Source organism: Octopus sinensis, linkage group LG10, assembly GCF_006345805.1.
Source record: "Octopus sinensis linkage group LG10, ASM634580v1, whole genome shotgun sequence".
NCBI lineage: Eukaryota > Metazoa > Mollusca > Cephalopoda > Octopoda > Octopodidae > Octopus > Octopus sinensis.
The window spans coordinates 26,194,752-26,221,776 of record NC_043006.1 but is presented as its reverse complement, the minus strand read 5'-3'; the positions used below and the strand labels follow the sequence as shown (position 1 = coordinate 26,221,776).

The 27,025-nt window shown below is 35.8% G+C and overlaps 1 protein-coding gene across 1 annotated transcript in view; it reads right to left on the bottom strand.

The window, feature by feature from the left end:
* Positions 1–27,025, bottom strand: part of LOC115216369 (eukaryotic translation initiation factor 5B) — a 71,319-nt gene that overhangs the window by 11,624 nt on the left and 32,670 nt on the right. The window contains exons 8-16 of the mRNA XM_029785635.2: positions 26,717–26,867; positions 25,170–25,256; positions 19,495–19,635; positions 17,798–17,928; positions 16,518–16,625; positions 14,668–14,778; positions 7,023–7,084; positions 3,064–3,205; positions 1,869–2,000 (exon numbers count right to left, since the gene is read on the bottom strand). Coding sequence (XP_029641495.1) covers positions 1,869–2,000; positions 3,064–3,205; positions 7,023–7,084; positions 14,668–14,778; positions 16,518–16,625; positions 17,798–17,928; positions 19,495–19,635; positions 25,170–25,256; positions 26,717–26,867 — 1,065 coding nt within the window. The remainder of the gene's footprint in view (positions 1–1,868; positions 2,001–3,063; positions 3,206–7,022; positions 7,085–14,667; positions 14,779–16,517; positions 16,626–17,797; positions 17,929–19,494; positions 19,636–25,169; positions 25,257–26,716; positions 26,868–27,025) is intronic.

Here is a 27,025-nt window from a genome sequence, read left to right as displayed (position 1 = left end):
CTGGCATCTATTTGAACTCAGTGAATTTTGGAAGATTTTTTTTCTACATTTTTATTGGCGCTAATTTCTTTCAACTCTGAAAATGGAGAGGAGTTTTGTGGTATCGAGCAGTGATTCTGAATTTGAAGGCTTTTTAACAGAAGATATGGAGATATCGAGAGAAACAATGAATGAGGTGCAAAAGCACGTGGTGGATGAAAATGAATCAGATATTTCTGTATCCGAAACCAAAAGCGATTCTGAAGAAACTGAAAGCAGTGACATAGACAGCGAGGATGATTTTACACCAAAATGGAGTAGAAAGTTAAAAAACGTTTTCATTAACAATTTTTCTGAGGAGACAGGGTCTACCCATAGTCTTTCTCAGGAAGTGAAACCATTAGACTTTTTATTTTTTCCAGCATGCTTGTTTGAAGCAATCGCTGCGGAAACAAACTGTTATGCAGAATGTAAACAAGCTGGAAAAAAAGATATCTTGTGGCTTCCTACAACCGTAGATGAAATACGGGCAGTTTTTGCCATAAATATTATTATGGGTATTAGACAGTTACCCAGGATTACAAATTATTGGAGTAATCAGGAACCTTTTGGCAATCAGTATGTTTCCAGAATTATGACCCCAATATGATTTGTGAAACTGAACCAATATTTACATGTGAGAGAGACTAGCAGTATCCCAATACATGGAGAACCAAACTTTGATCCCTTATTTAAAATAAGACCCCTCATCGGCTGCATTCATAATGCATATAAAACATTTTACAACCCTGGAAGATATTTATCCGTCGATGAGGGAATGGTGGGGTATAAAGGAAGGGTATGCTTCCAACAGTATATGCCAGGAAAGCCCACAAAATGGGGGATCAAAGTTTGGAAAATTTCTGAAGCAAATACTGGGTACTGGTGTGGATTTAGCTTCTATACAGGGAAAAGAGACAATAATGTTAGACAGCACGGCCTGGGGTATGATGTAGTCTGGAATTTATCTCTTCAATACCCTTAACCAGGGACGTATATTATTTTTTGACTGATTTTTTAGTTCGGTCAAAACAGAATCTCCATAATAATGCACTTTTGTCTTTTGAAGATAGTATACTAGTTAGCAACTGCCAGAAACAGCAAGCATTATCCCATTAATACCAAACTGCACACTCAAAATTTGAATAATGAATTACTATGTCTAAAACCCAATATATTTTTCAAGACATTTTAAAGATACCAACAAATGTTCACTTAAATTTCAATGTTTCACTAGCATCATATATAAGTCAGCTTCCAGCGAGCCTAGTCAAATTAGCAAATTAGTTTTAATTCTTGGTTATAGTTACTTAAACTGCATCTAATATCATTCTGTATTTTGATGTAGCTTAGCAGAAGAATCACATACCATTGAAAAAATTGGACACATAATTATATTTAAATACTCTATGCCACACTTAATCAGAAGTTGTAAGCTTAATGAAGAGCTTCACAAAATTTACTTCATTAATCCTAACATCAGCTAATCAGAGGAAAAATACAATAAAAAAAAATTATATGAAGGCACACTTAGCAATAACAACCAAGGTGTGACAGTACATTTGCATATCTCATAGCAAGAAAGAAATAAACAAATGAAGCTAACAAATCAGAAAATACAAATTTATTTTCTTATAATATTGTTTATTTGACGACTTATTTTATCACTTATATTCCCACAAATTTGTTGAAATGTTACACAACCAAGTAGACTAAAGCAGAGTAAAATGTATCTTGCTTAAGGCCACAATGCAATAATAGTGGAAGCATTTGAATTGATAATCTTTACAACTATCATTAAGCACCTAAAAATCTTACACTATGAATTAGGAAATAAATAACAAACCAACCTGTTCTGAAATTTGAAGAATACTTTCTTTACTTCGTTCCTCAAATTCTACTTTAGTGTTAGTATTTTGTTTTTTGATTGTAACAGAAACATCAGTTTGTGGTGATGTCTTCCACTGAAATAATCTGTCAATCTGAGGGAGTAAAGAAAAAAATTGCTGGTTAACAGTATATTGAAATTAAATTTTTTGTAATGTAAATTAATGTTAGCACTGATTAATTGGTAATCCACTGGGCTTTGGTTAGTAAGATAATTTAATTTAAAGCAGAGATATTTTACAAACCAAAGATCAAAAAGTGAGGTAAGCTGCAAATGAATTTTAAACAAGATACAAATACAATGTTATACAGAACATTGACAGTGTTAAATATGATATTAAACAAGTGTAGTGATTTTTCAGTACTCAAAATTTGTATACATGGCAACCTCAGTAGTACTGTTGCCACATAAAAAGCACCCAGCCATAGAAACCATGTCAAAGCAGATGTAACATAGTACAGCACTCTGACCATCAGATTCTATCAAACCACCCAACCCATGCCAGCATGGAAGACAGGCATTAATAGATTAGGATGTGTAACCTCTCGAAAGAGCTGTTCTTCACTCCTACTCCAGAGCATCAGCTGCGGGGTCACTCCGAAAAGCTCTATTTGCGATGATTTCATCTCAATCGAAGGAGAGGGGCTTTCTCCATCTGGGTTGCAGATCCGTGGAATAAGCTGCCAGACGAGATAGTGAAGATGCCGACAACCGCTTGGTTCAAAGTCTCTCTTGACCAGAAATGGCCTCAACTCTTTGCATGAACATCCTCCCTGTACATAACTCCATGTCCCCCTACATGACCTTGCTTTTTGCTTTTTGAGCCAAAAAATTAACTTAACTCATATGAAAACACACACACACACACACAAAAAAAATCAGTGTTGTTTTAAGTTTTCAGATAATTGTACATCCTAGTGAAAAATATTAGCTTGCCCAGGAACAGGTACAAGTTGGCAACAAGAAGAGTATCCTTCCATAGAAAATTTGCCTCAAGTCATTTCATCAATGGGAACATGAAAAAAACTAAGCATTAAAACAATGATGATAGCAATATACACAGTACGTTAAAAGAAGAGAAATTAATAATGCAATAACAATACTATTAAAACTAACAGTGGAACATATTTATTGATAGTATATTTTTATAATCTTACCTTGTTTAATGCAATAACAAAAGGAGTTTTTCTGGCTTTAAGCAGGTTTATAGATTCAATTGTTTGTGGTTCAAGACCATGCATAATATCTACTACAAGAATTGCTATATCACACAATGAAGAGCCTCGAGACCGAAGATTGCTGAAGAATAAAATAAAAGAAATTTTTCATCTGATGTGAAAAACAAATTTAATTGCTTGAACTAATCTAAGACACATATATCTGAACTTTATCATTTTATACAGCTATACTTTATTTTAAGTAAGATATGCTAATAGCATTTGATTTATAGTCAATTGCCTGTCATCCATCACCATGTCATGATCACAATCAATGTTTTCCTCAATGGTGGCAGTTGCAGGACACCAAAACCTCGGGTCATCTTCAAGACTCTCCCTTCCTCTCCTAAATTCAGCTGTCCACTTCTGCATTGTTGATAAAGCTGGAGTGTCATACCTTAATGTAGCAACCATGTCAACATGAATGTCCTTGGGGGCTAAACTCTTTTTCTGCAGGTATTTGGTAACGCCAAGATGTCAAATTTTGTTTATTTCCAATACAAGGGTTGGCTGAAAAGTTCATAGGCTGACCAAGATACTGTCATGGAACGTGACCGAATGAGGTTTCTTTTACAACATGGTCCCCCATGCAGTCCACATACTTACATCTGTGCTGCAGTGCTTGGATCCCATTGGTAAAAAAGCTTTTATCCTGTTGGCCAAAAGAAATCATCAACAGCAAATATGATGTCATCATCTCTACAATACTAATTTTCAGCCAAGTGTTTTAACTGTCAAGCATTTTCATTGTTAGTAAGTAAATTGAAATTAAAACTTCAGATATATTACTAAGTTATAAGATAGTAAAATTTTATTTCAAGTAAACTAAATGAAAAAATTTGTTAGTTTATTTAAGATTTATATGAAGGGTTTGCATGAATGAAATCTTACATTTTACAAAATAGTAAAAGATAGATCAAAATAATAGAATTGCTCTCTTTAACTTAAAAAGTACTTCATTTGATTGTTCTTTACTTTGACTATTATCTAAAATTAATGTCCTCTTTTAAATACATTTCTCTTTGTTCATTCCTCTTGTATGCTCATTCAAACTAAATCTAGCAAGGGCATACTTTTCATTTCCTCTTAATTCACATTACACATTAGACAGAATATTCCAACTTAATCTTTAACTATTGCAATATTTTACTTCCATTATTGATTGATATGAGAATAGAATAGGAAAGAATATCTTCCTCACTCATTATTAACAATATTAAAAACACTCTTATATCTTTTCAACTTATATAAATTTTCAGTAGATGTGTTTACACATTCCACTTAAGAAATCATACACTGATTTAGAGTATACTATGTAGACATTTTATTATCAATTAGCTTACCAAAATGAAACATCCAAAATTACAGCAGACTGCATGCTGCCAAGGTACCCAAAACAGTCCACTATAATTCATGTTACTATGTTAATGATAATGTGATTTCCTTTGTACACTTCTCTAGACATCAAAAACTATCATTAAACTCAGTGGACAAAGTGTAAAGCCTTTGCAATGAAATTTAACATACGCGCACTATATTTCAGGTTCATGTATGAATCTACTCCTTCATACATAAATATTGTACAATACAAAGGTTGGCTGAAAAGTCCATAGGCTGATCGAGAGACTCCCATGGAACATGACCAAATGAGGTTTGATTTTACAACATAGTCCCCCATGCAGTCCACATACTTACATCAGTGTTGCAGTGCTTGGATCCCATGGGTGAAAAAGCTTTTATCCTATTGGCCCCAAAAAATCATCACCAGCAGATATGATGTCATCATCACTGCAATACTAATTTTCAGCCAAGTGTTTTTTTTCATGTTGAGGAACAGATGAGCCACATGGGGCCCTTATCAGGAAATTAGGGAGGTGATCAACCAGCTTGAAGCCAGTCATGCACAGCAGCCATTGAAACCAAGGACTTGAGTGCTGCAGTATTGTCCTGTAAAAACAAAAACCCTTTCATCAGTTTCCTTGGGCATTTGGTCTTGATAGCATTTTGTAACTGCCTCAGCAAATTAGCTTGATGGTGTAGCCCTTTTGAAGACATTCAATAAACACTATGCCTTTTGCATTTCCAAAAAACTGAGGCCATCACCTTCCCTGTAGATGAAACAACCTTGGCCTTCTTTGGAGCAGGCGAGGAGAGGCATTTCCACTGCATGGACTGTCTCTTTTGTCTATGGCTCAAAATGATGAACCCAACATTCATTCTGAGTTAGGAAATGTTCAAAGAAACCAGCTGGATCTCCTTCAAACAATGTCAGATTTTCCCACAGTGTAATCAGCCTGTTGCCCTTTTGATCAGGTGTCAGAAGATGTGACACTCACCAAGCAGAAACCTTCATCATGCCAAGTTCATTGTGCAGAATATTCTCCGCTTGCTCACAGGATATGCTAATAACATTGGCTATTTGATTTATAGTCAATTGCTTGTCATCCATCACCATGTCATGAACACAATCAATGTCTTCCTCAATGGTGACAGTTGCAGGACACCAAAACCTTGGGTCATCTTCAAGACTCTCCCTTCTTCTCCTAAATTTAGCTATCCACTTCAGCACTGTTGATAAAGCTGGAGTGTCATACCCTAAAGCAACAACCATGTCAACATGAATGTCCCTGGGGAAATAAACCCTTTGTTATGAGGATACTCGACAACACCAAGATGTCAAATTTTGTTTATTTCCAAGAGAAGTCACTACTAGTTTACTTGTGAAGTCTTCTTTGAACAGTCAGATGTCAGTTTACCTGGAACGAAACAATGTAGTTATTAATAAGGTGAGCTGAAATTAACGCATGCAAAATTTCTCAGTTCTTGCATCACTCCATAGTCAACCTATGAATTTTCCAGCCCACCCCTGTAAATGTAAATTAAATTTCATTGATAATGTTGCAGGAACTATTAACAAATGTCATATTGAATGTGTTGTTATTACAAAACCAGAAGTGTCTTGTAAACCAATTAACATAAATTTTGTCTTTTTTTCCAAGTTAGCCAACTTGATATTATTATTATATGTAGCTATAATCCAGTTGGTTTGACTAGCAAATAGTTATTTCATAATTTGGGTGTCTAATGATAGGAACTGCTATAAAAGTATTTACTCTGACTGAAGATCCTAGTATGGAAATATGGATGAAAAGTGCCTTCATAAAAAAAAATTATCTCCGTCTCATTAATACATATAAACTGATATGTATGCATAAAATCTTAGATTGCTTCCAACTTTTACAACATTGAGCCCAATTCTTTAGCATTCCCAGTTCTTTTATTATTTTTTTTGAATCTCTAAACCAAAAAATACTGATCTATGTTTTCCTCCATTACTAGAGATTTTGGCATATTACCACCTAGTGCCAAAAGGAACTGTTGTTTCACTCTTATATGCAACTATCACAAGACCATTAGAATTTTAGCAGACACCATTCAAGATAAAGGTTTAGTTGTCAACTGAATATTAACATTATAGTGCAGAGGGCTGTAATATGAGATCTAATTGCAAGAAATTGATATCAAATGAGTTAAATACAGATTTAATGAAAATGAAGGTGATATACAGGGTGCTTAGGAATTTGCTGACTATGTCTCCATTTTTTTTAGGAAAGTTTGATACATTGGTGAACAGTCTCTCAGCAATAATTTAGTTGATAATTTTTGATTTTTTAAATAATACTTTTATTTTTGGATGAAATATTGTTTTCTTTTCCTTTTATGCATACTGTCAAATTAAGCCCAAACAACATATAGTCTACTTTTAGTCAAAATAGTAAAATTGCTTAGGATTTTCTCAAATCAAATTTGATAAATTTAGTTTTATTCTTTGTTTTAAACTTAAATGTAATATCATTGGCATTATGGCAGTTAAATGTAAATCTATATTTTCAACTTACCTAAATGATTCGTGACCAGGTGTATCTATAATCAACAAACCTGGTAACTTTAAAGGAGGTTTCTGAAATTCAGTAATAAAAGAGAAATTCATAGAGTAATAAAATAAATTTCAACTGAGCAGTGATTATCATAAAAAATATTTAAACCAATACCTAAGGAAACAGAATTTTGGAATTTTCAGAAATACTTCTGAAAAGTAAGTAATGAATGCCATAATGATATAATTTTTTAAACACAAATATTTTGAAGTTACCAGTTAATGTATTACCTTAGCTCACTAATTCCAAATGCTACATTTTCTAGATTCACGCAACATTAAAACAGATGGGTACAAGGCAATATGTTGCAACTCAGAAGATGGCAGGCATTAATGCAACAAAGCATTTTCACACATTGCTGATATTCACTGATCAGTTTCTGCCAAAGATTAACTTAGTGAATACAGCTCAACATATCAGTAGGTCAACAAGCTCAGACTTCTTAAAGAATTTACTTGCTCTCAACGAAAAGTAGACAGTGGCAGTTAAATACAGATGGTCTTTTCAGGTTCAGAGCTTACAGTCTGGTCATATTGCAGCATAGTTCAATCTTTCTTTTAATTCAAGTTGGCAAAAGTAGTACTTGTATCATAATTGCTTTATGTAACAAACTTAGTCAGAAAATTTTGTCTTCATGCTTTAGGAATTTGACTTGAGTCTATTTGGATCACTTGTGTATTGGATGTTAGCCAGTTTCTCTCAAAACATTGTTGGCTTTGACAAGGGAGCTCGCCACAATAATGAAGAAGAAAGAAATCAAACTTATTTAACAATACTTCTCAGTGAATTCAAGTTAGCAGTTACTGCTCAGGGACTCAGAACAGAAGAACTAACAAAATAAATGGGGAATTTCTTCAGCAGTTAGGCAATAGGACAAAACTTTTGGTTCATCAAACTAGAGATTAAAATAACTATTATTAGTAAATTATTATAACCACCAAACATTTTACAAAACTCGGAACTGATATGCTTAAAACCAGGTTAGTTCATACTGAGTAAACCTATAATCAAATATATTCTAGCAATGATCATCCAATCTCTCTTTTTTCTTTTTAGGCTTAACATATCAAGAACTAGATTATCCAACATGTTTGTCTAAACCAGGAAAACCCCTGCCCACAGATGCAATTGTGCTCACAACTCCATTTTATTGCGCCTGCAGGCTGGTATACTTGTATATACAAAATATACTAAATTTTTCAATTATAAAATTTATACAATATTCACATACCTATTTGCGACATAGGTCGTGTTTCCACTATGACTTAAAATGGTTTAGACTTGAACAGAAAATCGTCTGGTAATTGCCATTTGAATGGAAATATTGTTTTTACTATAAAACACATATTGCTAGGTTTGTACCACCCCCTTCAGACCCAACTACACTCTAGCTGAAAAATATAAAATGCCTCATAAGTAATATAAGCGTCTTAAATTCAGTGGCATTAATGAAGATGTTACATGTTCATTCGATGTATATACTTGTGATCTGCTTGCAGACCTTTTTCTTTGGAAATTTTTGCCTGCCACACTAAAATGTTTCCCCACCTCTGGTCTAAACCATTTAGCATTCAGATTACTTTGTAAAATGTAATACTTATTCACATTGACTTCAACTAACCCTTTCGATACCAACCCAGCTGAAAAATGTTTTGGCTCTGACCAATCCAGCTGAGTGAACCCATTGATATTTAAATGTGAATTTCAGCACAAATCTCAGTACATTTGTGAAAAAACATGATTTCACTTTGTAAATAGGTGACAGTATCCAACATTGTTTGACAGGATATCTTAGCTCTGCGAATTTTGGGAGATTTTTTTCTACATTTTTTTCCTGTGGCAATTTTTTTCAACTTTTAAAATGGATAACAGTTTCATGCTATCAAGCAGTGATTCTGATTTTGAGGGCCTTTCAACAAAATATGGAGAAATTGAGCAAATGTATGAGTGAACTACAAAAGCATGTGTACGAAAATGAATCTCATATTTCTGTATTTGAAAGTGAAAGCAGCAATTCTGAAGAGAATTCTGATAGCAGTAGCGAGAATGAATCAATACCTGAATGGAGTAAGAAATTTTAAAATATTTTTGTCAACGATTTTTCAAAAGAGACTGGACCTACTCATAGCCTTTCTCAGGAATGAAAACCATTAGACTTCCTCACACCCCAGTAAGCTTATTTGAAGCAATAACTGTGGAAACAAGCTGTTATGCAGAAAGTAAACAAACAGACAAAAAAAAAAAAAAAAGATAGCTTGTGGTCTCCCACAAGTGTGGAAGAAATACAAGCATTTTTTGCCATAAATATTACCATGAGTATAAGAAAATTACCCAGAATTACAAATTACTGGAGTAATCATGAACCTTTTGGAGACCAATACGTTTCCAATATTATGACAAGGACAATTTATAAAATTGAAAGAATATTTTCATGAGAGACATTAGCAGTACCCCAGTAAATGGAGAGCCAAACTTTGATCCCTTCAATCTAATCTGTCAGTGTTTCTACAGCTGGATGCCCTCCCTAACGCCAACCACTCAGAGTGTAGTGGGTGCTTTTTACATGCCACCAGCTTGGGGGCCAGTCACGGGGCACTGGCATCGATGATGTTCAGATGGTGCATTGTAAGTGCCACCAGCACAGGAGCCAGTCAGGGAGCACTGGCATCGACCACATTCAGATGGTTCTTTCTAAGTGCCATTGGCCACAGTTACAATTTCGATTTCACTTGACTCAACAGGTCTTCTCAAGCATATATCATCCAACGCTTCAAGAGTACTTTTAAATGGGCTAATCGTGCAACACTGGCATCGGCCATGGCTGCAATCTCACTTTAGTTGCCGGGTTTTCTCAATCACAGTATATCTCCAAAGGTCTCGGTCTCTTGTCATTGCCTCTGTGCGGCCCAACATTCAAAACTCATGCTTTGTCACCTCATCCCAGGTCTCCCTCTTCCAGAGGTTCCTTCCACAGTTAAGGAGCGGCACTTCCTCATCCATACGTAACACATGATCATACCGGTGCAGCTGTCTCTCTTGCCCACATTTGATGCTTCTTATGTCCAACTTGTCTCTCAGGGTGCTTACACACTGTCGTGTTTGTACAGACATTATACATCCAGTGGATCATACAAGCTCCATTTCTTTTTAAGCCTATGCATGTTCTCAACAGTCATGGTCCATGTTTCACTGCCATGTACCATGGCAGTTCACACACAAGCATCATACAATCTACCTTTCACCCTGAACAAGAGGCTTGTAGTTGCCAGCAGAGATAGGAGCCTCTGGACTTTGCCCAGGCTATTCTTATTCTAGCTGCTATGTTCTCAGAAAAACCACCCCCACTACAGACTTGGTTGCCTAGGTGGCGGAAGCTATCAACTACTTCTAGTTTTCCCCCCTGGCATGTGATGGAATCGGTTTTCTGTACATCTTCGGTGTTTATTGTCCCTGTGCATCTGCTACACACATCTGGTTAACCTTCTTTTGATATAGCTGCACCTCTTATGTGTCCATAGCCTATGCCAGATACATCTCGGAGTTTCTACCCACGCCTTTTCTACAGATCAAGCAGGGCCATCTACCAGAAGGGGTTTGTGATTTGTCTGCCTTCCTATATACCAGGACTTTGGTTTTTGCTAGGTTGACTCTAAGGCCCTTTGATTCTAATCCTTGCTCCCACACCCTAAACTTCATCTTTAGTTCAGGTAGTGACTCAGCTATTAGAGCAAAGTCATCAGCATGAGAGAAGCTCCCAGGGGCAGCCTGTCGTGAATTCCTCTGTTGCTGCCTGGAGGATTATGATAAATAAGAGGGGGCTGAGGACTGATCCTTGGTGAACCCCTACTTCTACAGGGAATTCTTCACTATACTCGTTGCCAACCCTAACCTTACTGACAGCATCCCTGTATGGTTCTTACCAACCACTTGTCTATCCCTAGTTTCCACATTGACCATCAGCTAAGGGACTGGAGGACCCTGTCAAAAGCTTTCTCCAAGTTAACAAAAGTACAGAGGTTTATCTTTGGCTAGGTATTTCTCCTGCAGTTGCCTTACCGGAAATATAGCATCAGTGGTGATTCTATCTGGCACTAAACTAAACTGCATTTCATCTAGGCTAACTCTCTCCCTAATTAGTTGGGCTAACTTTCATTATCGAATCCAATAATTAGGTACCCTGTAGTTATTTCTATCTAAGGCATCACCTTTACCTTTGTAGCAGTTGACTATGGTGCTGCCACATCAGTCAATGGGTATGATTCCATGAACTACCTCATTTATGATGTGGGTAACTAGACCATGACCCACACTACCCAATATTTTAAGCATCTCAGCGGTGATTCCTGTCAAGCCAGGTGTTATCCCTGTCTTCATATCCTTAATTGCTTTATCTATCAGGGTACTGTCAATTTGTGTAGCTGGTCCCTCAATTGGGTCAACCTTTGGCAGATTCTCCTCCTCCCATTCATTCTCCACATTCAACAGTCTTTCACAATGACATCCCCAAACCACTTTCATTGAAGAATCATTAAATGTAAGTGCATCATCATCCATGTGGACACATTTCTCTCCTATGACATCATAGTTTTCTCTCACATACTGTCTTGCAATCCGAAATATGTCAGTTCTTTGGTCCTCACGACGCTGAACACTGGCTATATATACCTGTCTCTTAGCTTCCCTTCTGGCTATCTGATACAGTTCCCTGCTACCTCCACACTTCTAGGCCTGTTTCTTTGCTCTAATAGCCCTGTCTACAGTATTGTTCCACCACCATGTTACCCTAGGTCTGGAAGGGACTTTGCACCAGCCACAGATTTAGTCTGTTGGTGCTCAGAAGCTGTCTCACGGGAATTCCCAGTTGCCTTCTATGAAAACAACACCCCATTAGTGAACCTCGATTATCACAGGTACATGGGCAGTATAGATTGGCTGAATCAAATGATAAGTAATTATCTGTTTGGTAGACCAGGTAATAAATGGTGGTGATATCTGGTTTGGTATATAGTAAATATGAGTACTGTAAATGCATTTATATTATGCTATGCTACATGGCAGTGAAACAGGCTATAACAGCCAAGGACATGTATAGGCTTGAAAGAAATGAAGCCAGTATGTTTTGCTGGATGCGCAATGTCAGTGTGCATGTGCAACAGGGTGTAAGCATCTTGAGAGAGAAGTAGGGCATAACAAAGCACCTGTGCTGGTGGCATGTAAAAAACACCTTTTGAGAGGTGGGCCTCACAGAGGCAAGATGGCATGTGAAAAAGCACCTTTCGATTGTTGGGCCACAGGGAGGCAATGATGAATGACCAAAACCTTTGGCATTATGCCATGCTTGAGAAGATCCATCAAGCCAAGAAAAAATCAAAGTTGTAGCAGATACTGGTGTCATGCTGGTGGCACATAAAATCACCCATTACACTCTTGGAGTGGTTGGCACCAGGAAGAACATCCAGCTGTAGAAACCATGCCAAATCAAACTGGAGTCTGGTGCAGCCTTCCAGCTTGCCAACCATGGTCAAACTGCCCAACCCATGCCAGCATGGACATTCAATGATGAGAATGAATATATACCAAATCAGAAGGGGGCGACCATCTGCAGTTCTGAGCAGAAGTAACAACACAGTTGAGGGCAGGTTATTGCTCTAAAAATAACTGTAGGAAGGAAAATCAAAGCCTGCCAGAGAAATATCCCTCAAATTGCAACAAAAAAAAAAAAACAACAACCAAAAGGTAGTGCTGTGAATGTCTACATCAACAAAAGGAGAACTCCCAGTAGATGAACAGTTGAAACTTCTTTCCGATGTGCATTCTGCAAGGTTGCATAATGTAGAATGGGATGTTTTACAAGTTTCCATGACAGAAATATTGTGTGAATATGGTATATATGTATAATTAGATTGTATAAATATTTTTCAAATTTACTTCGTTTTTACTTTTTAGTTAGCTGTACTTTTACTTGTAATTTTAATTTGCCTGTAAGGTGAGTAACAAGTTTTGATTTAATTTCTATTGTAAATCTTTATTACATATGTTTCTGTGCATTCATGTAAGTGTGTGAGTTTATTTCATTTTCTAGTTTTCAAAAGCAAATTCCAGAATTTCGTTTTATTTTACCTTTATGGTATACCTGTTCTTATGTGCATTAAATTCAACTGATAATATAGTGATGTGCACAATTCTTCTATATTAAAAGTTTGTTGCATACCCACTTGATTAGCTGATGACTCATTTTCTATGGTGATGTTTAAACTATATTTTTATATTTTGCTGAACTTACCTGTATGTACCTGCAATTTGAGCCACTTTGAGACAAAAGTTATGCAAAGGAATTAAGAACCTTTTCTTCAACCGTGTTCCAAAACTCACATTAATATGTCAAGTTACAGTTGTTTAATGAAACCAGTATAAATTCATGATTATTTTAGAATTTAATTGAAACTCATCAGGGGTGTTTTTTAGTTAGAAATATAGTAACGAAAGGGTTAATCATGCATTATCTTGTAGCTGTGAGATTTCAATGATATGAAAAATTATATTTAGAAGAAAGGATGAAGAAAGTTACAAAGATGATAAAGTGGGAAAAGTTTGACAGGTACAGATTGGGTGCAAGGCCAAAGATATAAATGATATGCTTTTTGGGACTGATTTTTCACTGAGATGGACAGGTCTCTTTCAAGCACAACAAATCACCAATCATCTTTGTCCTCTCCTCTCTGATGCTCAGAAACCTGAGTTTGGTCTTCCCTACTTCATCCCTGTCTGCCTAGGCCTCCTTCCACAGATTCTATTCACATTTAATGATTGATACTTCTGCAGCTGTCCTTTAATTATATCACACGACCATACTAGCATAGTCTTCTTTTGCACACTACATCTCATGTCACTTATGCCTAATTTTTCTCCCAATACATTTACACTTTGTCATACTGACATTGCAAATCCAGCAAAGCTAGCTAGCTTCATTTCTTTCTAGTCTATCAAAAGCACCGTCCAAACGCGGCAGATGCCAGATAAAAGTCAAATGGAAATTGTAGTTAAGACACCCATGCCGGTGACACGTAAAAAGCACCATCCGAACGTGGCAGATGCCAGCACCACCTGACTGGCTTCCGTGTCGGTGACACGTAAAAGCACCAACCGATCATGGCTGTTTGCCAGCCTGCTCTGGCCCCTGTGCCGGTGGCATGTAAAAAATACCCACTACACTCACTGAGTGGCTGGCGTTAGGAAGGGTGTCAAGCTGTAGAAACACTATCAAATCAGACAAGAGCCTGGTACAGCCTCCATGGCTTACCAGACCCCAGTCAAACTGTCCAACCCATGATAGCATGGAAAACAAACGTTAAACGATGATGATGATGATGATGAAGTACTATGACGATGATTTTACTGTTAGTTAACAGATTGCAAATGAGATATGGGTTCCATTATCCTTATTAGGTTCCCCAACAGTTTTTAGGTGTAGAAATTGAATGTAAATTTAATATCCCTTGGTACCATTTTATTCCTGAAATTGTTTTCATTATCCCATCACGTTTTTCTTGAAAATTTAGTAATATTTTATATTAAAAAGTGAAGAAAATAAATATGTTAAACTTACTTCTTTCACCATTTTAGTAGCTTCTTTAAGGGCATCATGTGGAACATTAGTAGCACCAATTTGTTGTGTAATACCTCCAGCTTCACCATCTTGAACATTAGTTCTTCTTAACTGTTAAAAAAGAAACCAATAGCTACAACAATCAAAATACCAGTAAAAGTTATCAGGAATAACTTATTTTCATTTCCAAACTTAATGTATATTTCAGAAAATTAATATACAGACATGTGCGCATGTGGAAACAAATACACAAAATCATCATTTTAAATCCACCTTCCATTAAAAGGGGTTGGATGTGCCAGCAATCTGAATTCTTATTCAAAGTTACGGCCCTCCTAGCTTGATCAGAGAACTTTATCTTGCTCATAAGTTTATGGTTTTGGCTTGGTTTCAATGGTAGAACACTCTTCCTGCCACCAATCCCTTTATAGAACATACTGGGTGTATTTTATTTTGGCAACAGCACTGGAAGTTGTCATGTACCCTCAACCCCATGTCTTCTTCACTCCTTCATCAACTATTTCACAGCGTGTAATGAGTGCAGGGTTGTTATGTACCTTGTAAAATTAAAGAATCTTCCCCACATCCACTCAATACAACAAACAAGGAAGGTGAATAAAAGTGAGTGATGACCAAAAAGACAAACCAAGATAGATGGCTATTAGGAAAGCAAGACCAGGGACAGGGAAGTAGCTTGAGAAATACATTATGATGATGACAGAATGTATCCAACATGCACATCTCATAATCCCTAATATACAGGCCTTGTAGAGTGGCTAAAAGTAGAAGAATAATGGTTGGGGAGTGGGTGATTTGAAACACTGGTAAGTCCAGTACCTCCCTAATTACATGGGTGGCATGGTAGTGGGTGGAAATGGGGATGGCATCAGACAGGAAAGAATCAATTAACACTCTTACTTTCACTGGCAACATAGCACAATGAAGGGAAGATAAAATGAGGGATGGAGATGTAGGAAAAAAAAAAACAATCCAGATGTGGAAAAGGGTGATGAGCAATACAGAGACGAGTGGATGACAAAAAGATGGAGAGGCAGCAGATACACTTGTTATACTTCCCAGCCTCCATTATTAAAAGCGCTTAAAGTTTAAAATAGTGACACTGTTTAGATGATATCAATGTTTACACTTAGTATAAAAACATGTATTGCTATAGTATGGTTTGACATGGAAAACCATGGGAATAGATATCTGACTTGGCAACAAGAAGGGTATCCAACCATAGCCTCAACAAATCACATCTAATCCATCCCTGCATGGAATAAGCAAACATTAAAAAACATTTCTAAAACTAAGCTAAAAAAAAGTTTACAATTATTATTAGTAACTTTTGGTGCATAATATTAATTTATACCAACTAGTTTGGGTGACATTTTGTTGCAAACTTAAAAATTACTATATTTTCTTGAATTTCATATATACAATAAAAAATATATAATTATACCAAGTGACCAAATTACTTTTTACGGTCTGAAACAGTAGTTTTTATAGTTGAAAATTTTATAGAAATTTTTATAAAACTGAAGTAATGGGAAGTGCTTATGAAGGAAAGCCGTACACACATGCACACTAAATCTCAGAAAAATGTCTTATTTACATGGACATATCTGCATTACTTCTAATTAATACACATCTCAAACCACCACCACATTCCTTACAAATGCTGTGCTTAACAATCTGACAATTGGCAATCACCCAAGAAAGAGAAAAAGTTTAAAGAAAAATCATGGACAAATGCAGAAACATGGTGACAGACCCATATTAATAGAGTGAATACATAAAAATAACATATTTAAAAGTACATTGATGAAAAAAAATTCTAATCAGAGTACCTTATCTAAAATCTTGGTTTTCCCAGTATCAACATGTCCCAGAACACACACAACAGGAGCACGAAGTACATCAACTCTTCGTTTTTTCTCAGCAGCTTCTTTTCGTTTCTAATCATGGAGAAAGAAAAAATAGTAGTAAAGTTTTGGAGAAAGCCAGTATTCTTGTGATGCTCCATTTAATCAAGGTTTACACTTCTGAATACAACAATTTCTAGTAATAAATGATCTGGAAGCATTGATCTAGTATCCAAACTATGATTATTGATTATTAATTAGCATAATAGCATAGCCTGGAAAATACATGGATTACATGGAAAAATGTGAGCAAGAGAAATAATATTCTTAAGATTATAAATCTGGAAAATTACAGGACAAGTTATTACACTTCGAAAAGTTCAAGACAGCTTATTATATCTGGTGTAGTACAGAACAAGAAAACTTTTACTTAAAATATTGCAGCTAAGGATAAAATTTGAATATTAAAAATTATTTGATTTGAATTTACAAAGTAACATAATTAAAAAAGGTACTATCATTTTGCTAAAATATTGACACACTAGAATACTTAAAATATGAAAGCCAGAAGTACCAATATAGCTAAAATTTTATGCAAAGTAGAATAGTATATATGGTAGGCAAATTCTTTATGTAAAAAATAGACATTGGGTCAAGACTAAAAATGTGAAGACTTGGCAATAATTTAAGCAATAACTCAAGCAAATGTTACTGTGAATTTGTTATAGGTAGATTTTACTGTAATATATAACTAATTTTTGTACTATTCTATTTATTGTACTAATTATGTACTACTGTTATTTTTTATAACCTATTTTCAACTTTCTAATTATTAATTAATAATTTTAAAAAATGAATTTTTTTGAAATACAGAAAGTATTTTGAGTTATGTTTTATTTTCTAATAGAAGTGACAAGTAATAACAAATGGAAGTAATAACTTGTAATAAAATTTTTAGCTTTAATAAAAGCTAATATTTTCTAAATCTAAATATTTTAGTTGAAATTTTATCCTTAGCTGCAATATTTCAAGTAAAACTTTTCTTGTTCTGTACTTTACTAGATGTAATAAGCTGTCCTGAACTTATCCAACTTGTCCTGTAATTTTCCAGGTTTATAATCTTAAGAATATTATTTCTCTTGCTTGCATTTTTCCATGTAATTAGGGAGTTCTTCCATAGTAAAAACAGTGAAAGAACGTGAGCCAGCCAGAAATAGTTAACAGAATGCAATACTTTTCTGAAATATAATTAAACTTTTACTTACTAAGATTCTTTCCCGAGCTTTTTCAATAGGTGTATAGTCCTCTATGTCACTCTCATCTTTAAGACTATCATCATCATCACCTTTCTCATCAGAAGAGTCATCATCATCAACTTTTGTTTTAGTATCAGTTTCTATGGAGGCAGAGAATTACAAAATAGAACGAACATTCAATGAAAAATTAAAAAAAAATTTTTTTAATCATCAAAAGATGAGACTTCAAAATATATTTCAATCAATATCAAGGAAAAACTCTTTAAGAATGCAAGTCATGCATCTGTCTCCTGGTTATGCACACTTTGAATAGCTGATGAAATATATTAATTCCTCATTCAAGCTCTGAAAATATTTCAATCATATCAATACAGAAACTAAAATGTTGCTATTATTGTTTAGTCCCAAATCAATCCTAATTAAGCAAACTGTGATATGGAGATATCGAGAGAAACAATGAATGAGGTGCAAAAGCAAATGGTGGATGAAAATGAATCGGATATTTCTGTATCCAAAACCAAAAGCGATTCTGAAGAAACAGAAAGCAGTGACATAGACAGCGAGGATGATTTTACACCAAAATGGAGTAAAAAGTTAAAAAAAGTTTTCATTAACAATTTTTCTGAGTAGATAGGGTCTACCCATAGTCTTTCTCAGGAAGCAAAACCATTAGACCTTTTATTTTTTCCAGCATGCTTGTCTGAAGCAATCACTGCAGAAACAAACTGTTATGCAGAATGTAAACAAGCTGGAAAAAAAGATATCTTGTGCTGTGAATGTCTACATCAACAAAGAAAAACTCCCAGTGGACGGCCTGTTGAAACATCTTTCTAATGTGCATTCTGCAAGGTTGCAGTGCGTAGAGTGGGATGTTTTACAACTTTTCATGATAGAAATATTGTGTGAATATTGTATATATATATGTTTAATTAGATTGTATAAATATTTTTCAAATTTACTTCGTTTTACTTTTTATTTTAATTTACCTGTAAGGTGACTGACAAGTTTTGATTTAACTTCTTTTGTAAATCTTTATTATATATATTCTTGTGTATTCATGTATGTGTGTGAGTATATTTAATTCAGTTGTATTTAATTTTCTAGTTTTCTTCAAAAACAAATTCCAGTATTTTAGTTTATTTTACACCTGTTTTTCTGTGCATTAAATTCAACTGATAGTCTCATGATGTGCACAATTCTTCTATATCAAAATTTTGTTTCACACCTCAATTAAATATTAGCTGAGGACTCATTTTCTGTGGTAATGTTTAAACAAAATTTAAATAATTTTACATTTTGCTCAGTTTACCTGTAATTAGAGTCACTTTGAGACAAAAATTATGCAATAGAATTGATTAAGAACCCTTTCTTTAATTATGTTCCAAATATCACATTAATATGTTGATAAGTAAAAAAAGTTACAGTTCTTTAATGAAACTAGTCTAAATTCATAATTATTTTAGAATTTAATTGAAACTCATGAGGGGTGTGTTTTGATCAGAAATATAGTAATGATAGGGTTAACATATCAACTATTCTACTTTAGTAAACATGGAAAACTCAAATCTATTGACAGCAGGCCATGCTCTATTCAAGGATGCAAATTATGATGGCCTATATCAAACATGGAGTTTAACTGAACAACATACCAGATATATAAATCATTTGGAAAGCAAGATACCATAATCTGAGCATTCTCAAATTACCTGATTCTTCTTCATCACTACTTATATCCCAGCTTTCTTTCACTTCTTCCTTCATTTCTACAGGTTTCATTTCTGTTACAGTACCCTTGTCATCAGTTTTTGTCTCATCAGAAACAACGCTATCCTCTCTTTTTGAATCAGCTGTTGAGTAAAGTGTAAGTATATAATGTAAACAAAGAGAATTAAGAGATGCATTAATGTAAATAAAACAAGAAAAACATATTTCTCAAAACAAATTCAAGCAACTGTAAATTCTCCTCTCTCTGACTGTAAGCCGTGAGAGCAAATCTGCAGTCACTTGTAAAAATGACCAAAATTCCTTCAAAATCAAATCCTATTTGGTAATAGGAAATGAATATCATGGATGTCCAATCTGTAATAGTATACTCCAGAAAATGACCGATGAAATCTTACTTGAATAAAAAAAAATTTGATGCTGAAGAAGTCAATATTTAACAAAAATTCAATATTCAGAGGGCTGGATTGATGGTGTTCACTAAGGAGACAATACACAAACCAAAGTTCTACACAAAGGCTTATGCTTGTACAGTTGTGGAGATAATTTATATTATATGTCATTTATTTATATAGTCTTAGATTATATAAATAAATGACATATAATATAAATTATCTCCACAAATTTCCCAACTCTATAAACTGAAACTATATGATCAACCACTTCTATCCCTTCTTTCAATGATATTCTGTAGGAAGAGAAGCAAGTTTCCAGGTTATTCCTGAATTTCTACAAATGGAGAAGTATTATTAGGTCACTATTTTAATAATTAAGCATGCAATATGCAATAATAACGAATATTTGAAGCTGGTTGATATGTCAATTATGTTTATCCCAGAACAAAAGAGTTTTAGTGTTATTTTGCTATTTAAGTGATCTGTTGTTGTAGCAGCTGATGCTTCCTTAACCAATTTAATATTTTCTGATGTTAGTATTAGTGAAAATGAGAAGTTCTAAGCTGTAAATACCCTGAATTTCCATGATTCATACCAAGACCCACACACTTTTAAATGTATGTACTAAATGTGCCAGAAGATGGTGTAATATGAATGAAGAAGAAACAAAAATTTTATTTTGGACATCATAGTTATGTAATCTAAAAAGTTATGTTCTATATTGGTCCACATTGTATCAAGAAGCCAACTTAAAAACATTTCCATGAGAACACTTTGAAAATCTAAGATCTTCACCTTAGCAGTACTTCAGCATATTCCCTGGGTGAAAATACAGGACCTGATACATCTTTTAAATGTGCAGCTTTTTGTGAAGATACTGCAAAACAATTTTGAGGTATATGGAATACGCATATGCAAGTCTGGCTTTGTGAACAATTTCGAAGTTTATATAGTGGAGTAGGAAGTAAAATAACTAAGTTTCCAAAATAAATCTCAGGGATGGTCATAAAAATATGATGGAATCAATATTTTATTATGGTTACCAGGCTTATTGGTATATGTTCATATTATAGGTCTTCTATGAGAAAAAGGAACATAGAATTTGATACACCACTAGCAAAGAAAGTTACTGGTAAAAAGAAAACTTGAAAAAGTATAAAGTGACAATAAGCAAGACTACAAAAGTTACAATTTAAAAAGAGGAGAAAAATTTAATGCTCTTAAATAAAAAAAGAGCCACCTTATCACTAGAAAACAAAAGGATGGCAGTCTGAAAAATTATTTGAACCCAATGACATCAAACTTTAACAGCAACAAAGTAATTTTACCAAGTAGCTAAGAAAAGAGAAAGCATCCCAAAAGGTGCAATGATGAAATAGTTGCTTTATTTGATGCATAATCATCATCATGTTAATGTCCAGTTTTCCATATTTGCATGGGTCAAAGTTAATTTAAGCAGATTTTTTTACAGCTGAATGCCTTCCTGTCACCAACTTTTACCTGTTTCCAAATAAGCTAACATTTCCCCATGGCCAAATATTTCACAGACTACTGGAAATGAAAGACATTGCATGTATGACAGCGACACTCATAACAATCATGTGATGTCAAGACAAGGAGACACAAACATACATAATTGCTTGTTTCAGTTTCAGTCAATCAAATACACTCATGTGGTTTTGGTCAGCCTGGGGCTAAGAAGAATAAAGTGTAAATGCAAACTAGTCAATCTTGGAAATTTTACATCTAGACAAAAATCGAAGGCAAAAGTAGTATTTCCTGAGTGAAAAACACAGCACTGACTATGTAACATATAAAAGAAACTGCAAAACTTGTTGAAAATACATGAACTTTTGTAGATTCCACATTTTATTTGTTATTCTAATTATATTCATCATCATCATCATCATCATCATCGTTTAACGTCCGCTTTCCATGCTAGCATGGGTTGGACGGTTCAACTGGGGTCTGGGAAGCCCGAAGGCTGCACCAGGCCAGTCAGATGTGGCAGTGTTTCTACAGCTGGATGCCCTTCCTAACGCCAACCACTCCGAGAGTGTAGTGGGTGATTTTATGTGCCACCGACACAGGTGCCAGACGAGGCTGGCAGACGGCCACGCTCGGATGGTGTTTTTTTTTATGTGCCACCGACACAGGTGCCAGACGAGGCTGGCAGACGGCCACGCTCGGATGGTGTTTTTTATGTGCCACCGACACAGGTGCCAGACGAGGCTGGCAGACGGCCACGCTCGGATGGTGTTTTCTTATGTGTCACCGACACAGGTGCTAGACGAGGCTGGCGGACGGCCACGCTCGGATGGTGTTTGTTACGTGCCCTCAGCACGGAGGCCAGTCATTGCGGTACTGGCTACGGTCACGTTCGGATGGTTTTCTTATGTGCCACCGGCACTGGTACCACAAGGATACAAATTCCATTGATGTTCATCTATTTTGATTTGGTTCGATTTGATTTGATACAATTCGATTCGATTCTCACTTGCCTCAACAGGTCTTCACAAGTGTCACAAGAAGGAAGGTATGCACAGGTGGACTGACTACGTCCCAGGTAGGGGCCACGGATTATGGCTTCACTAGTCTTGCCGGGTCTTCTCACGCACAGCATACTTCCATAGGTCTCGGTCTCTAGTCATTTCCATGGTGAGACCTAACGTCCGAAGGTCGTGCTTCACCACCTCGTCCCAGGTTTTCCTGGGTCTACCTCTTCCACGGGTTCCCTCAACTGCTAGGGATTGGCACTTTCTCACACACCTCTCTTCATCCATTCTCGCCACATGACCATACCAGCGCAATCGTCTCTCTTGCACACAACAACTGATGCTTCTTAGGTACAACATTTCTCTCAAGGTACTAACGCTCTGTCGAGTAAGTACACTGACATTACACATCCATCGGAGCATACTGGCATCGTTCCTCACGAGCTTACGCATGTCCTCAGCAGTCACGGCCCATGTTTCACTGCCATGTAGCATAGCTGTTCGTACACATGCATCATACAGTCTGCCTTTTACTCTGAGCGAGAGGCCTTTTGTCACCAGCAGAGGTAAGAGCTCCCTAAACTTTGCCCAGGCTATTCTTATTCTAGCAGTTACACTTTCAGCGCACCCACCCCCACTACTGACTTGGTCACCTAGATAGCGGAAACTATCAACTACTTCTAGTTTTTCCCCCCGGAAAGTGACAGAAGTTGTTTTCTGCAGATTTTCGGAGGTCAGTGCTCCAGAGCACCTGCCACATACAAAAACTATCTTCCCAGTTAGCCTACCTTTGACATTGCTGCACCTCTTATGTGTCCATAGCTTACACTGGGTACATCTTATAGAGTTTCTACCTACACCTTTTCTACAGATCGAACAGGGCCATCTTCCTGATGATATTTGTGGGTTTTCTACCTTTCTACTTATTAGTACTTTGGTTTTAGCTAGGTTGACTCTAAGGCCCCTCGATTCTAAACCCTCCTTCCACACCTGGAACTTCTCCTCCAGTTCTGATAGTGACTCAGCGATTAGAGCGAGGTCGTCAGCATAGAGGAGCTCCCAGGGGCAACCGGTCTTGAATTCCTCCGTTATTGCCTGGAGGACTATGATAAATAGGAGGGGGCTGAGTACTGAACCCTGGTGGACCCCAACCTCTACTTTGAATTCTTCTGTGTACATGTTGCCAACTCTAACCTTACTTACGGCATCTCTGTACATGGCTTGCACAGCCCTCACCAGCCATTCATCTATCCCTAGTTTCCTCATTGACCACCAGATGAGGGATCGGGGGACCCTATCAAAGGCTTTCTCCATGTCAACAAAAGCCAGGTACAGGGGCTTATCCTTGGCTAGGTATTTCTCCTGCAGCTGCCTTACCAGGAATATAGCATCAGTGGTGCTTTTCCCTGGGACAAACCCAAACTGCATCTCATCTAAACTAACTCTCTCTCTAATTAGTTGGGCTAAGACCCTCTCCGTAACCTTCATTACCTGATCCAACAGCTTGATACCTCTGTAATTATTTGTATCCAGGGCATCACCTTTACCTTTGTAGCAGTTGACTAGTATGCTGCTACACCAGTCATTGGGTATGACTCCTTCGTGTATCACCTGGTTGACTATACGGGTGACTAGGTTATAGCCGACACTGCCAGATATTTTGAGCATCTCTGCAGTAATTCCTGATGGGCCTGGGGCTTTCCCTGTCTTCATGCTCCTAACTGCCTTAGCTACTACGGAACTATCAACTCGGATAGCTGGTCCCTCTGTTGGGTCAACATTTGGCAGACTCTCTTTATCCCATTCATTTTCTTTATTCAGCAAACTTTCATAGTGGCATCTCCAAACCTCTCTCTTTGCATCCTCATTTAGCGCAAGTGAACCATCATCCATGCGAACACACTTCTCTCCTACCACATCACGATTCTCTCTCACACACTGTCTTGCAACACGAAATACCTCAAGTCTTTCATCCTCACGGCTCAGAACATTGGCAAATTTTTTCTTATCCGCTTCCCCTCTGGCTATATAAACCTGTCTCCTAGCTTCCCTTTTGGCTGTCTGATACAATTCCCTGCTACCACCGTTCTTCCAGTCCTTCCAAGCCTGTCTCTTTTGTCTAATAGCCCCGTCAACCACCGTGTTCCACCACCATGTTACTCTGGGTCGAGATGGTACTTTGCTCCATCCACAGATCTGGTCAGTGGCTGTCAGCAGATTGTCCCGTAGGAATCTCCAGTTGTCTTCCACATTAAGTGAAGCTATATCCCCTTCTATTTCGTCAGAGGCTTCGAGTAGTATGTCTCTAAATCTCTGTGCATTTGCAGGATCTTTAAGCTTCCAGACCCTTCTCCTCCAAGCTGGTCTATTCATTTACAAATATGTTATTAGATAGAAAAAATTGTACACATTTTGCAGAGGATTATCTTTATAATATCTAATACAGTTTTTATTGCTGAAAGCATTGTACAAATGAAGCAGTGTTTAGGTACTGTATATTTATATATGTGTGTTAAAAATCTGTTTTAGACACAAATGAGTAAACACCTTATTCTGCTGTTAGAGCATGGCGGTGGGTGTTCTACAGGAAAATAAACTAGACCCTAAAAAGCAAATTAAAAAAAGTATTTTACTGAATATTAGCCCATCAAAGGTTACAAAATTAAGCAAAACTGATATCACTTCTCCAAAACTAATGAAAGGGAAGTTTCTTTCTCAAAGAATTCAATAGCATATAAAATTAAAGAGAATCAAAAATATAATACATACCATCAGTTTGTGTTCTTTTTTTCTTCTTATCAGTATAAACAATCCTTTTTTTAGGAGCACTTTCATCTTTAACAGGCAACTCTAAACCTAAAACAAAACAGTCATAACATGATTCCAAACAATTTATAATACAAATTAACAACAAATATGTATAACAGTTGATATAAGAGCCATGTATGAAAACCTAAAAGCAGAACATTCCTTATGAGAATATATGTTGGTAAAGAAAATGAAAAATAGATTTCTGTGTTTTTTGTGTGTAAGGTCATTATAGAAATAATGCCAAATGGTAGCTAGTTAGACTGGCTATTTAGCTGAATTAAACTTCTAAATGTAACGGAACATAGACAACAACAGTATTTGGATAAACACAGTATGATATCACAATGTCATTGCCAGTTAATAACAGCAAACTTCCACTTGGCTCAATTATAACTGTAGTGAGAAAGAATGATCTTCATATACTAACAATAAAAAAACAAAGTTGATTTTGCCTATATATATTTGTGTGTGTGAGACATGACTACACTGAGAAAATGCATGCAAAAATCAACAAAAAATAGCAATTGATACTAAAAAATTGCTAGACTGTGCACAATACACAAGACAAGCCTGTCTAATTACTGCACTATCCAAGTGTGAAAAACTTGAAATAGCTCACATATAACTCCCGTATTTATCAAATGATAGTCCTCTCTCACTGGATTAGCTCATTCATTACTATATTTCGAACCAAGACACATCCCTTATGTGTTTCAATTAAATTCTAAAATAATTGTGAATTAAGACTGGTTTAATAAAACAACTAACTTTTTTTATTTATCAACATATTAACGTGACTTTTGGAACACAATTTAATAACAGGTTCTTAACCAAATTTGTTTCATGAGTTTTGTCTCAAAGCTAATCTAATTACAGATAAATACAGGTAAATTCAATAAATCATTAAACTATTTAAATTTTGTTTAAACATCAGCACAGGAAATGAGTTATACAACAGTGAAATTCAATTGTTTTACAAAGTGAGACCACATGTTTTCCCGAATGTACTAACAATATTTGTGTTGAAATTCTCATTAAAAATATCAATAGGTCATTTCAGTTTTGTGCAGTATTGTAATATTGACCAAAATTTTTTCAGCCAGTTTTAGGCAATTTGGTAATGAAAGGGTTTAGTACTAACTAATGAACAGTAGGCAGAGTGCAGTGTGTGTGTAGAAAGACATAACAAAGAACGTAGAATTATACATCTTGAATTAAAATTTTCCAACATTAACATTCCAAAGTGTTTGTTATAGAAGTGTCTTAGTGCCCTTAGACATGATGGTTTTGTGCAACTAATCGATTATACTAAATCAATTATAGTACAATGCTGATCCAAAAGATAAATGCTAGTATATAACTTTTTCAAAATATTAACATGTATTTGAATTTTATGTGTTGGAAAATTTCAATTCAAATGGTTTGCTAATGTTTTTACTAATAAGTAACCACTGAATTAAGAAAGAATAAAGTGATATATCTAATTTGAAATCTATTCAAATTACCTTGGCTTCTCATAGCATCCAACATCTGTTGTGCACGCATGCGTTCATGCTTCTGCTTTTCAGTTAGCAACTTTCCTTCAGCCTTCAACTGTTCTTTCTTTTCTTTCTCTTTTTGTTTTTTCCTTCTTTTCCTTTCTTCTTCTAGCAATTTCTAGAAATGGATGATAACAAAATAGTTTACATAGGCTATGGCAGGCATACAATTTGTATTTGAAGCATGTATATACTCCTTACTCTTTTACTTGTTTCAGTCATTTGACTGAGGCCATGCTGGAGCACCGCCTTTAATCGAGCAACTCGACCCCAGGA